General features: G+C 38.9%; 1 protein-coding gene across 1 annotated transcript in view; it reads right to left on the minus strand.

The window, feature by feature from the left end:
* The window catches only part of LOC117270785 (uncharacterized), a 54,763-nt gene extending 52,017 nt beyond the window's left edge, over window positions 1-2,746 (minus strand). Inside the window, exon 1 of the mRNA XM_033648646.2 lies at window positions 2,331-2,746. Coding sequence (XP_033504537.2) covers window positions 2,331-2,394 — 64 coding nt within the window. The 5' untranslated portion in view covers window positions 2,395-2,746. The remainder of the gene's footprint in view (window positions 1-2,330) is intronic.
* Between the last annotated feature and the right edge of the window lie 9,183 nt (window positions 2,747-11,929).

An 11,929-nucleotide genomic window follows, 5' to 3' on the forward strand; every position in this document is an offset into this window, starting at 1 on the left:
CTCTTTGAATCTCTCATTTTATTCTGGTTCTTAATTTGGAGTAATGCTCTAGCCTTACTTTTTAAGTTTTAATCATCAGTTTTCACAATACTTTTTCACCAGGTACTTCATAGTTGTATCATTTAATCTTGCAAAATGTTATTCATTGTTATTTATCTTGTCTTTATTTTTATTTATACATTTATTTTATGTTGTTTCAATTTTGCTATGTAAAGTACTTTGGACTACATCTTTGCATGCAAGGTGCTATTGCGCTGAATTGAGTATAAACTAAATGTTTTGTGGTTTTGGAACAAATGAAAATGAAATGAAACAAGTAAGTTGAATAAGTCATCTTGGGCTGTGGGACATTATTGCAGCCATTTTCTGATATTCAAGAGGCAAAATGATTAATCATTTCATCAGGTAAATAACTGGTAAATTGATCAATATGAAAATAATTAGTGTCATCAGAGAAGTGCTGTATCACGACAATGACAATGAGGGAATGGTTTGCTATGAAGTTACAGTAGAGGTTAAAAACATGATTGATTGAGATGACGATGAGAAGTGATTTAACTGACACCTGTAATGAATGTTGAACTTTCTGGACCACTGCTGTATAAGTTGCCAAACTATGTCAATAAATCATAAAATCTATTAGAAAATAAATAAATATATAAAAGGTTAAACCTTTTAAAAAACTGGCAGACCATGATAATGAATATGGTGAACAGAATATTCATTTTGTATTAGTTTATTTGGGTCATTAAGTTTAAAGGTTATTAGTATATTTCAGCTATCAATTTTATTACCTCGATTTTTGGTACCATATTTCAAATCAATTGATTTGTGGATAAAGGCAGACTGTGTCAATTACTACATCTGGACAACTCATTTATTTCATTCAGACGGACGAGAAATTCTACATACCAGAAACATTTTCTTGAATCACTCATATCACAATATGCTTGTACAAACTGTTCTCAAACAAGGCTACATGTTTTTGATCTTAATTTCTAATTAACTTTGAAGGACTCACAAGCAGGAGCTCATTCTCTCTCCTTTTTTTATTAACAGAGACGTATCTTAAGTATTTTCCAACGTCTCTATGCAGGAGTACCTTGTTTATTGTACAGTGCAGTTTCTTCTTGAAGAACACAATACCCTTCAGATGTACAAGGACATAAAATAAGTTTTAAAAAAAAGATTAAAACAGTAAGTTCACTGGTGAAAACAGGCAAAACCACAAGCAGTAAGTTTAATACATTTACAGCAGTCTCAATGGAAACTGGTGTGACTTCAATTTACATCATTTACTTGATTTTAACTCACTTTTTAACTTCACTTGAAAACACTTGCATCCAGACTGAGGCCATTAAAATGATTGAACTCTTTTATGTGTCCTTCACTATGTCTCTGTTTTGTGTTATTTGTGGCCATGGGCAGAGTGGAGTTTAGCATTATATATCTACTTGCCAGGGTTCGGGGGTTCGCTCTCCCTCCAATGCCCACTCGTACTAAAAATAAAAGCACTCACTGTACTTGAAGGGTGGAATAAATTCATGCACCACAACAACAGTGTACTGTATGTATATGTATTTGATCACACAATCTAGCAGATATATTTAGGACGGCGTTAGTCAACGTGGGTGCAGCCAGCTTATTGATGCTTTTAGAATAAACATAAGAAATGCTTTAAAGTGAAGGTGAATGTCACAGGCAGGGTGTTTTGTTTTATTTATAATATTATGTGGAGACATTTTAGATTTTGTTATACAGAAAAGTGATAACCTCCTTCTCTTTTGTCGTGTTTATGGCTTTTTTTCCAACAAATAAGTCTGGAGCGCGCTGTAATTCAAATTGTCAAGCTGTCACCAAGCTGGCAATAAATCTACTAAACTGTGCTATTATCCGCTTTCCGTTTTCATTTGCATTGTGGACATGTTTTCACGTATTCGTGGCCCGTCATAAATACGGATTTCTCTTTTGCTGCGGGTTCAGAATAAGCCAAAGACAAAGGATTTACTCAACTTCTTGTTGCATTATCATGCATTTAAACAGCCTCCTTGTGTCCTGGGGGGAAGTAGTGACAGCGTCCAACACCTTAGTGATTTCACAGCCAAGTACTTATGCAATCGTAATAGGCTTTGCTTTGCATTGTGACCAAGTTTAGTACTTGTACAGATAGTCTTCAAATCCTTGTATCTAACTGCTCTTATCTACTGAGAACTTTATTCTTTTCACAAAGAATAAAAGTGTGAGAGCACGTGACTTCTTTTTTAAGTTGTAAAGGACATGAAGTGTCGAGGCTCAAAGGATTGTGGCTTTGCGAACAAAACAAGGCTTACCTTTAATTCCAGCAGCTTGTGGAGCAAGGACGAACAGCAGTACAAGTCCAAATTCCCACGGCATTGTGGAAGAAGAGTTCCCAAAAATATGCGCGTCAAAGTAAGTCCAGCAGGGTGAGGGGAGGTGGGAGGGGGGGTTGGTGGCGTCCTCTAGCTCAGGTGGAGCTCATGGTTGCAGTTGGGTTGCGGGGTGAGTTTGCATGGAGATGTCGGATCATTTAGGGCCCTGAGAGTCCTGCTGAAACACTCCTAATGAACACTCCAGGATGTGCATCTGATGGAGGCTGGCGTTCCTCTTCTCCACGGGAACAGTGGGACAGTGGGAGCTGTAAGTGTGGCAAGAGTGACGAGGTTAAAAAAGTAGGCACCGTTTCGGGAATAATCTGTTTATCTACTGCTCAGACATAATCCGTCTTTACCCCACGGCCCTCGCAGCACTAGCGTCATCCTGTTAGTGGCTTTCTGGGGGCATCTGTCAGCCCCGGTGACCAGTTTGTTCAGGACACCCGCCTCCCGGCCCACCCTGACACCTGACACTGGTGTTTCCCTGGTGTTTTTATTCTTAGCAAGCAGAGGATGTGGCCTCACACTCCATTGAAACCAATAAAACTCACATTATTCGACAGTGTTGACAGCTCCTGTAAACTGCAAGGCTTGTACTTATCCAGTAAAGTAACATCCTCATCTCACCACCAGTCTGACAGTCCATACTGGTCTGGGTTGTCCTTACAAGCACACCACCCTGGAGGCACGTGCGTTCAGACTAAAGCTGACCAGGCCATTTATATCATTACCTATTGTTATACCTGCTGGTTTTAAATTTTTGTGGTATCTTCAAGGTTCATGTCATTGCTTTCACTAATCTGTCATTTTTTTGTTATTTTAATTGTCATTGTCTAAAAAAGGTTTTAAATTTATAAAGGCTATGGGTATAATCCTGTTATGTTTTGCTGCAGAGGCTGTCACGACACACTGTGACATTGCAGTCTGGCTCTTAGTAATAAATGAATACTTAAATCCTCTGTTGACCGTACTTTCATGCTTTTGTTAGAAATCCCATAAGTCCAAAAGCTTATGCCATCTCAGGCTTCAAGTCCCAGAGGAAGCTTTAGACAAAACATGTTTGTTACAGAAGTAAAGAAACCTTTAAGATAAATCCAGCTCTTGAAGTATGTGCAAAAAAATGTATTGTTTAGTTTCAAGATTAGTTTGAGATCAGTAGGAAGCTCTACAGGTATGCACAAGGGAAATGTAACTACATAATATACATACTTGTACATTGTTGAATACTTCAAAAGTTTATACACAAAGTTTTGTTCTTATATTTTGATGATGTTGTATTTTATTTTATGTGCAGTCATATTTTTCTCTTTTAACTTCTACCTAAAAACGATCAGTATCTTATGATTTATATGTTTACATGTCCCAACTGGCCAAATAAAACTGTTTAGTTTTCTAATTAATATTCTTTGTTTATTTATTGCTTCTACTGTTTGTTTAATTTCATATTCTAAGATAAAATAAACCTTTTTTGACCCCCTGGGCAATTTGGTAATTGCAGCATCACAAAGCCAAAAATTAGTAGAGATACATAGAGAAAGTAAAAGAAAGTTTACTTTTATTTCTTTTGTATAAGCAAATTATTTCCTTTTTTCTGCAGCAATTGCCTAAATTACAATAATTTTCATTATTTCTTAATTTGCTAGTAACGAATAAATAATGAATAGCAATTCATTTAGTTTTGTTCAACAGTCCAAAATCTAAAAATACTTATTTTACTTGAATATCATAGAAGACTAAAAAAGCTAATATTTGTGGTTGAGAAGCTGAAAACAGATTGTTTGGTGTGCAATGATTCTAGCAATCGATTATCAAAATAGCTAGTTTTCTGTAATTTTCTGTAATTAAATGCAGTTTGCTGATTACCTAAAACACTATTTGTACATTTAACCCGTATAGCTCTACAACAAGATGAACCAAACAATCTAAAACTTTGGAATACATCACATTTTTCCACATCTCAACATGCACTCAGACCCAGAGGAGGATGATGAAATGTGATGGAAGTTTAAGGTCTGAGGGGCCAGTGTGTCTCTTTGAGGATTTGAAGTAGAAATAAGACTGTGGATTTACTCTCTTCACAAGAGGACACACCACTGGGTGCCTCTCTTGTTGCTTTCCACAGAGAAAATGGACATTCTATTGCTAGTGTTATTGGTTTTTCTGTGTTTTTTGATACCCTGAGACTCTGTGAAGTGAAGATGAACACCACCAAGCCCCCTTTTTGATCTGAACAAGCAGGGGAAAGTTGAAGGTATTAACTTATTGTAGGTCAGCTGAAGCTCAGACATCACCAAGTTTGGCTATAGCAAAAGAAGATTAGAAATTGCTTTTAATCTCTAATCCAGTGGCGGGTTGTCTGTCCAAAGCTGTCCTGTTTGTTTTACTCCCTCCTGCGTTGAACAGCAGCAGCAGCAGTTCTAGTATTAGTAGTAGAAGTTGTTGTTGTAGCAGTAGGATTAGTTGTAACAGCAGTCGTAAAAGTTACTAGCCGCACTAGCTGCAGGTGGTTGTGTCACTACTAGTGATAGCAACAGTAGTTGTGGTAGTATCTGAACTAGGTGCAGCAGCAGCAGTAGCACCCATGGTAGTAGTCGTAGGAGCAGTTAAAAATGTAGGCCTATTAGAATTAGCAGAACTTGCTGTAGGGAGTCTGCTAGTGTTAGCAGCACCTTATGTACCAACAGTGAAAGCAGTACTTATACAAGTAGGTGTACTAGTTGTATTTGAAGTATGTGCAGCAGCAGCAACAAAAATGTTTGTATTGGTTGTAGTAGTATTACTGCTAGTAGTCGCAGTCAAAGCAGGAGCAGCAGAAGCAGTAGTACGTGTTAGTAGTAACATTTTTAGTCATAGTAGTAGTGGTAGTAATACTAGAGGCACAGTAGTTGTGGTGGTGGTAGTAGTTGTAATAGTAATAGTTATAACAGCAGATGTAGCAGAACTTCCAGTGATAGGAGTAACACTGGTTGTATTAGTAGTAGTGGTGGAAATACTAAATGCAGTAGCTCTTGTGGTACAGTGCAGACTTCTTACTACTGTTGAGGTAGAAGTATTAGTAATAGCAGCAGCCTTATTAGTAATATTAACAGTAGTGGTGATAATGCACTCTACAGTAGTAGTTGTAGTTCTGGTAGTAGAAATAGCAGTGGTAGTAGCATTTGCCATAGTATGGTAGTTCTGATAGTAGAACTAGCCATACTTTAGGTGGAAGCAGCATGGGTCTTTGTGGTACTTTTACAAAATGTGGTTCTTCATACTGTTCTTTAGTGTTTGTGGCTATCTAAAGACATGTTTCCTGTTTTTTTTTTTTTTGTCTGTTTGTATTTTCGAAAACAAAGTAGCCCTAATTAAAATTGGAAGTTCTATGACTTAAATATTGTCTAAAATGTATGTAAAGCAATTACACCCCAAAATTCAAATCAATCACTTCAGATAAATTAACAATTAATTACTCAACTTTTTCTTCACATCAGTCTTAGTTATACTTTTGGTTTTTGTGCTTTGTCACGCATCTGGGTGTTCTTTATGGTATAATTAGTAGTACATTTATTATAGTTATGGTCCTTTGTGATGCATTGTTCAGTACTCTTTGGAGCTTTGTCTACAATAAGTTTTGTGGTACTTAATGGTGCATTAAGGTCTTGGTTCTTAGTGATAACACTTTGCTTTTGGCATTGTCTGCCAAATCTCTCCTCTCTCTCCCTCTCGGCTGTTTTATCTTACAAAGCAGAAAACCTCTTATGGACACACTAAATCTGTCTTTGGTTATCTAATATTAAATTAAATAAAGCATTTTAAAAATCTGCTGTCTGGGCTCAAACTACAACAGTTTGACATTTGATTAAATACTTAAAAATTCACAGCTGATAGCCACAAAGGCATTTGACACAGCGGAAATGAAAAGGAAGTGATATATATTTGACGTTGCAGGTAGTTTAATAAAATGAGCAAATTCATTTAGTATTCAAATGAACGTCCCCTGTGCTCCCTGCTGGGATGAAACATATTTGGACACATTAAGTCTCAATATCAAGCTCAAGGGCTCAATGGGGAAATCAAACCTGTAAACTTTGTTTACATTGCATTTATTAGCTTAAAAAAAAAAAAACAATACTTCTGTTTTCCCAGTTTTCCCTATTTGTCAACAGAGCACCTATTTGCAGGTGAAATGACTATGAGGGCTTTTCTCCCGGTGGATCGTACTATGTTGAAATCCACGAGAATGACAGATAATCCAGTTAATTTAGTCCATCAAGCCTCTCTGTTTAACCTTTCACCGCTAAAAATAATCCTTCTGACACCCCCGCAGCCGTCTCCTCCGGCAACAACACAGGTTACAAGACAAAATCCTGTTTCTGAGCTCAACCTGCTGTGGATCAAGTATGTGTATTTAAAGAATAATCCATTTACAATACATTCTTAAGATAAAACTAATTTCAAACTTAATCAATAAATCAGTACTGACTGATTATTTTTTACTTTTTTTTTTTAACACATTTTTTAGCTTCACACAGGACATTGGCAGTGATATGGCAACATGCTTCTCAACGAGTGAACATGTTTTTGGTTTGATTTGTTCATTTTTTAGCAGGATGTATAAAATGCTAATAATCATCATTTAAAATTTCATACCCTTAAACATTCTCGTATGTGATTTTTTTTTTCTTTAAAAAGTAAAAATGCAAATAATATTGTGAGGATGTTGACATAATGCAGCGTAAGCGACCGAAAAATCAAACTTGTGTGCTCTTGTGACCATATATATTATAAAAAGTTATTAAAAGTTTAGAATGAAATATGGTGTAACATTGTGATTAGTTTTGGGGGCAATTTTGTTATATTTTTGCAAGGTTTTTTTTGTCATTTTCTCATGAACAAACCCCAATGCATTTACAAATACTGATAGCCTAAATAAAGTCTAAACATCCCCTCGTATTAATTCTTAAAGAGAACTGCGCAGCCTTGGTGGATGTACAGTAGGTGATCTCTCTACTTTGTAGTTTCATAATCTTTTGCTGTATTTTTAGTTTCTATTGGTGAAAATAAAACAGCACCCGAAGTTAGATGACAAACTAGACAGTCCGATTGGGAGGGGTTGTGCATAGTTTTCGTCTGTTTCAGCATATGGCATCATATGTGGAGTCCTGCTGTCCTCTCACCGTGTGAGTCAGTATATTCTGTTTTATCTACCATTTTAACTCTGCAGCAACAAAACCAAGAGACAACTTCCTTCACTTTCAGTAGACGTTGCGAAGATGAAGTTGTTTAACAAATCCTTTTTCCTTTTCAGGTTACATGACCTTGGGTGAGGAGAATCAGAAAGCTGCTCCTTCCTCTTGTGGCCATGTTGAAAATACTTTATATAAAAGTCAAAACCATGTTTGCAAAGCCCGCAGCTCCGATGCCTCGGGGTTTGTGCAGAAACAGAGGACTTCAATAGGCTCAGCTGTTACAGAAGCTGCTTACGTTTCCTCTGCTGCAATGAGGATCCTGCCATGATGTATATCATATATGCCAAGACTGCTGAATGACCCTTTTAACAATAGTTGCTGATTTTCAGTGATAAACACCCAGGTTTTAAATACCTAATAATGGAAAACTGTCAGGGTTGTCAAATCAACTCAATCACAGTGTAATTGAGACTAAGCACCCTATCATTAGCACATAATTTGTAATTTATACACACACACATATTTACAGTTTAAAGTGATAAGCTTGACAATAAATTGCCCTCAGGTCTTATCTGCACACTTGGAGGGAGCCAGAAGCACAGAGAGCATTAACCTGACAGATCAACAGTCAGACCAAAATGAATTCTGCAGAGAGAGTAAACACAGAGCCAAAGGCCTGTTTACATGACTGCCACTGCAAAAAATCACTTTGTGTGCTGAGCCCAACACCAGCCACACACTCCCAACTGTCACTGAGGCATGACACCTCTGAACAGAGGCGGGAAGATACTAAAATCAAAAACACTTTGTGCTTTAGATGAGTATTCCCATTTTAAAAGACTCTGTACTTTGCTTCAAGCAAATCTCAGAGGAAGATACTGAACTTTTTTACTCGCTGACTGAAGGCTGGAGTTACAGTAGATTTAGATTTTGTTTTGTTGTGAGGTAGGAAATTATTCAGTATAAATAAAATGTATTAGTTCTTGCTGAGATCATATTTTTATGGCATGAGTATTGTGTGTTATTGTTTTACACGAGTCAGTTTCAATGGTTTATGGTTATAAAAAAAAAATTAAAAAGAAACTAAATCAGTTAATTTAGTCTGATGTAAAGCATAACTGCCCACATTTTACATAGGATTTCCCATACACCTGTCATAGAATGATATGCTGTAGATACCGGGGCATTATTCTTATGATATCATGCTATGGGTTGGGAAATATGGATTATGGATGTTTAATGAGTGTAGGGTTTGATTAGGCTGTAATCTGCTAATGAATTAATCTTGAGACAAAATGACTAAGTATCTGAGTGGCTTACTGCCTCCACTAAATTATTTTCAGGGGGAAACTCCTCTGAATAATTTGCTCATTGTCCACAATCACCCAATACAACCAGAGACATTAGAGGGTTAATCTATTTCAATTATCTGCCAGAATATATCATCATGTTATGATACTGCAGGCCTTCCCACAGTCTTCAGTAACGGAGGTCAGCCACCTTGCCTGAAATACAGACCACCTCCGCTAGGCCTATATAATAATCATTTACATAAAATCTATATTAGCTTTCAAGGAAAAGGAGCAGAGGTGCTACTTGACAACAAAAATTGCATATATCTAAAGACTGTGGTTATTATTTAGGTTGTCATTTGGAGAAATTGAACATGAAGCAAGAGAAGCTTACCGCCTCTGCTAAACAGTTTAGTGGCGGACAATCCAGTCCTTCTGAAAAATAATTTAAAAAACGTCAGGGATATTAAAGGGAAATTTCGGTTTATTTCAACCTGTCTCCTATCATCCTAAATTTGTTTCAAGTGACTAGTGGCATAAAAATAATAGTTAGCATGTTAGTCGTTAGCCTAGATACAGCCAGGGCGCATAGTAGCGTCAGACCTGTTAAAACGTAAGTGAACGGCCATACTTCAAATGCAAAGTTAGTCCACTAAACAAGCTTTTTTTCCACAAAGACCGCCTCATATCGTTAGGATAAATGTCAGAGAACATATAGAAAACGACATGTAAACGTGTTGTCTTACCTTACCGGTGTGCTGCCATGTTTGTTTACCATCTAGCTCTGCTTTCCAAAGCGCGGCCAAAATATATCTCGCGAGCTCTAGATAAAGCCCAGCCGGATACTACTCCACGTGGAGGTGTCTCGTCCTCGGTCACATCCAGACCTTGAAAATAAGGCTGCAACCGGTCCCATTCCTTGCAACAGAGGCATTCCTCTTCTGTGGGCATTGGGGCACAGCATTCACAGGTACACCACCAATCTCCAGAGCTACGCAGCCTTGCAGCAGCCATTCCTCCTCTCTCGTCCTCTACCTGTTACGCCTCTCTCTCTCTCCTCCTCCGTTCTTCAATTTCACAAAGCTCTTCGTCAGTGTATTCTGGCTCAAATAAATAAGGGCAGCCATCAAACTCTGCAAAATCAAATTCCTCCTCCACAAAGTCGAAGTCTGGCAAAAAGTCGGCCATTATTCTATAAATCTTTCATAAAATAAATTAATGAACTTTTCAGACTACTGTCTGGTTCTGCCTTGCAGCTGCTGCTGCTTGTTATCGCGAGATTTCAGACATGGTATGAGATAGCTGCTTGTTCTCGCGATATTTCGGCCGTGCTTTGGAAAGCAGAGCTAAATGGGTTTGATGGCCGGCCTCAGGGTCCAAAACTAACACTCGCCACTCGCCAATTACGGGTAGATTTTGTCTCTGGCTGGTAAATTTTTAAGACCACTCGCCACTCTGGCGAGTTATTTTTTTACCAGTGAAAAATGCATTTTTTGTTACTGGAGAACGATGCTGGTATCAGCTGGTTTCCTGGCAGAGTAATGTGTTTTCAGGGAGAGACGATCTTTGGTCACGTAAGTGCGTCAGTCATGACGTTAAAACAGCGCGCCGAGGTGGATAGCTGTTGTTGATAGGCTCGTTGGCGAGGCGCAGCTGTGAGGCTAGCGGAGCGTTAGCCGCAGCATGACCGGAGGGAAGCACAGCCAGTTAGCCTCCGCTAGCTTCCCAGCTAGCCCTGGCTCTCCGTTTGGATCCAACCAGAGCACCGAGCCCCGGTTTGTTATTCAGGTTAAAGTGGGAAGAAGCAGCGGGTTTGTTGGGCAGCTGAGTGAAGCTGGGTGAAGTGGAGCCTGTGGAGGAAACACTGGGACCGTCTGGATGTAATAGTCCGTGGAGGTGCTGCGGTGCTCGGCTGCACAGATAGGAAACCCCTCGGCTGACAGGATGTACCACTCTCTCACTCCGCTACTTTGTTAATAGGCTCGTTCAAGATGAACTGCGCCTCGCCTGGAAAGTAGACGAGAGCAGGCGGCCGCACCGGGGGGCGGTGACAAAAAGCTGCGGTGAAGTCGGACAGTTTCCTGACAGTTTCCCACAGCCTTCAGTCCATACAGGAAGTCACAGACACACTTACATCCTGTCTGGAATGATGTCAATTTATTAAAAAAGTGATCAGACCCATATATCAGTTTGGTTTATCCTCCATTTGACGTGAATTCTCCTGTGAATCAGCATCATATCAGTTTGACCTGTCCCCTCAACTACACAGGCTAAATAAACAGTGCTTGACGATAAGGTTCATATTTTCAGAGGAAAAAAAAATACAAGACAACAGCTTTCATTAAGGCTCAGTCAGATACAGTCAGGGCTTCACATCTGTACAGATGTTATTTTAAGTATCCTCACATCCCACTGACCACAAGTCTCTGTGTTGCTAAATACTTCAATAATTAAAAAAGTCCAATATTAATATACAGTAGACTCTGTATACTTCATGATGAGTGTAGGCCTATTTAGTCTGTGACAACTAAACTTCACCATCAGTCACACAACATGTTTTCCTTCAGATCAGACAAATACAATCTTAATCTCTAAAATTCAACAAAATGAAAACTTTATCTAAAACGTCATCTTGTTGAGTCGACATCTAAACCAATCAGCTGTTAGATCAGGTGAGAGCCAGGCAGTGCAGTCGGTGGAAAGCAACTGCAGCACTTGGCTCTAAAAACTGCGGCCGCCACGCTCTCGTGGTTTTATCACCGTCCACTTTTGTAATACGTCAGAGCAAGTCGGGATGAAGTCGGACACAAAACTAACCAGCATGCATTGTGCGCCGATCGCCGGTGATCGAATCTGCGCAGGACTGGCTCATCTTGAATGAACCTATTGTTAATGTACCTCCATGCTCTGAACCCCTGTAGAAGATTAAGAAGTAAGAAAAAATATCATGTGGCGATGCTGGAACTGAAGCAAAAGATCCTGCTGAGGCTGAGATTTTACCGACCGACGACCAAGAGACGGAGGTTAATGTTGCTGCTGCTGCTGCTCCCGCTGCCGCCACCCCCCAGTCTCA

This window comes from Epinephelus lanceolatus, chromosome 13 (genome assembly GCF_041903045.1).
Source record: "Epinephelus lanceolatus isolate andai-2023 chromosome 13, ASM4190304v1, whole genome shotgun sequence".
NCBI classification, from domain to species: Eukaryota; Metazoa; Chordata; class Actinopteri; order Perciformes; family Serranidae; genus Epinephelus; species Epinephelus lanceolatus.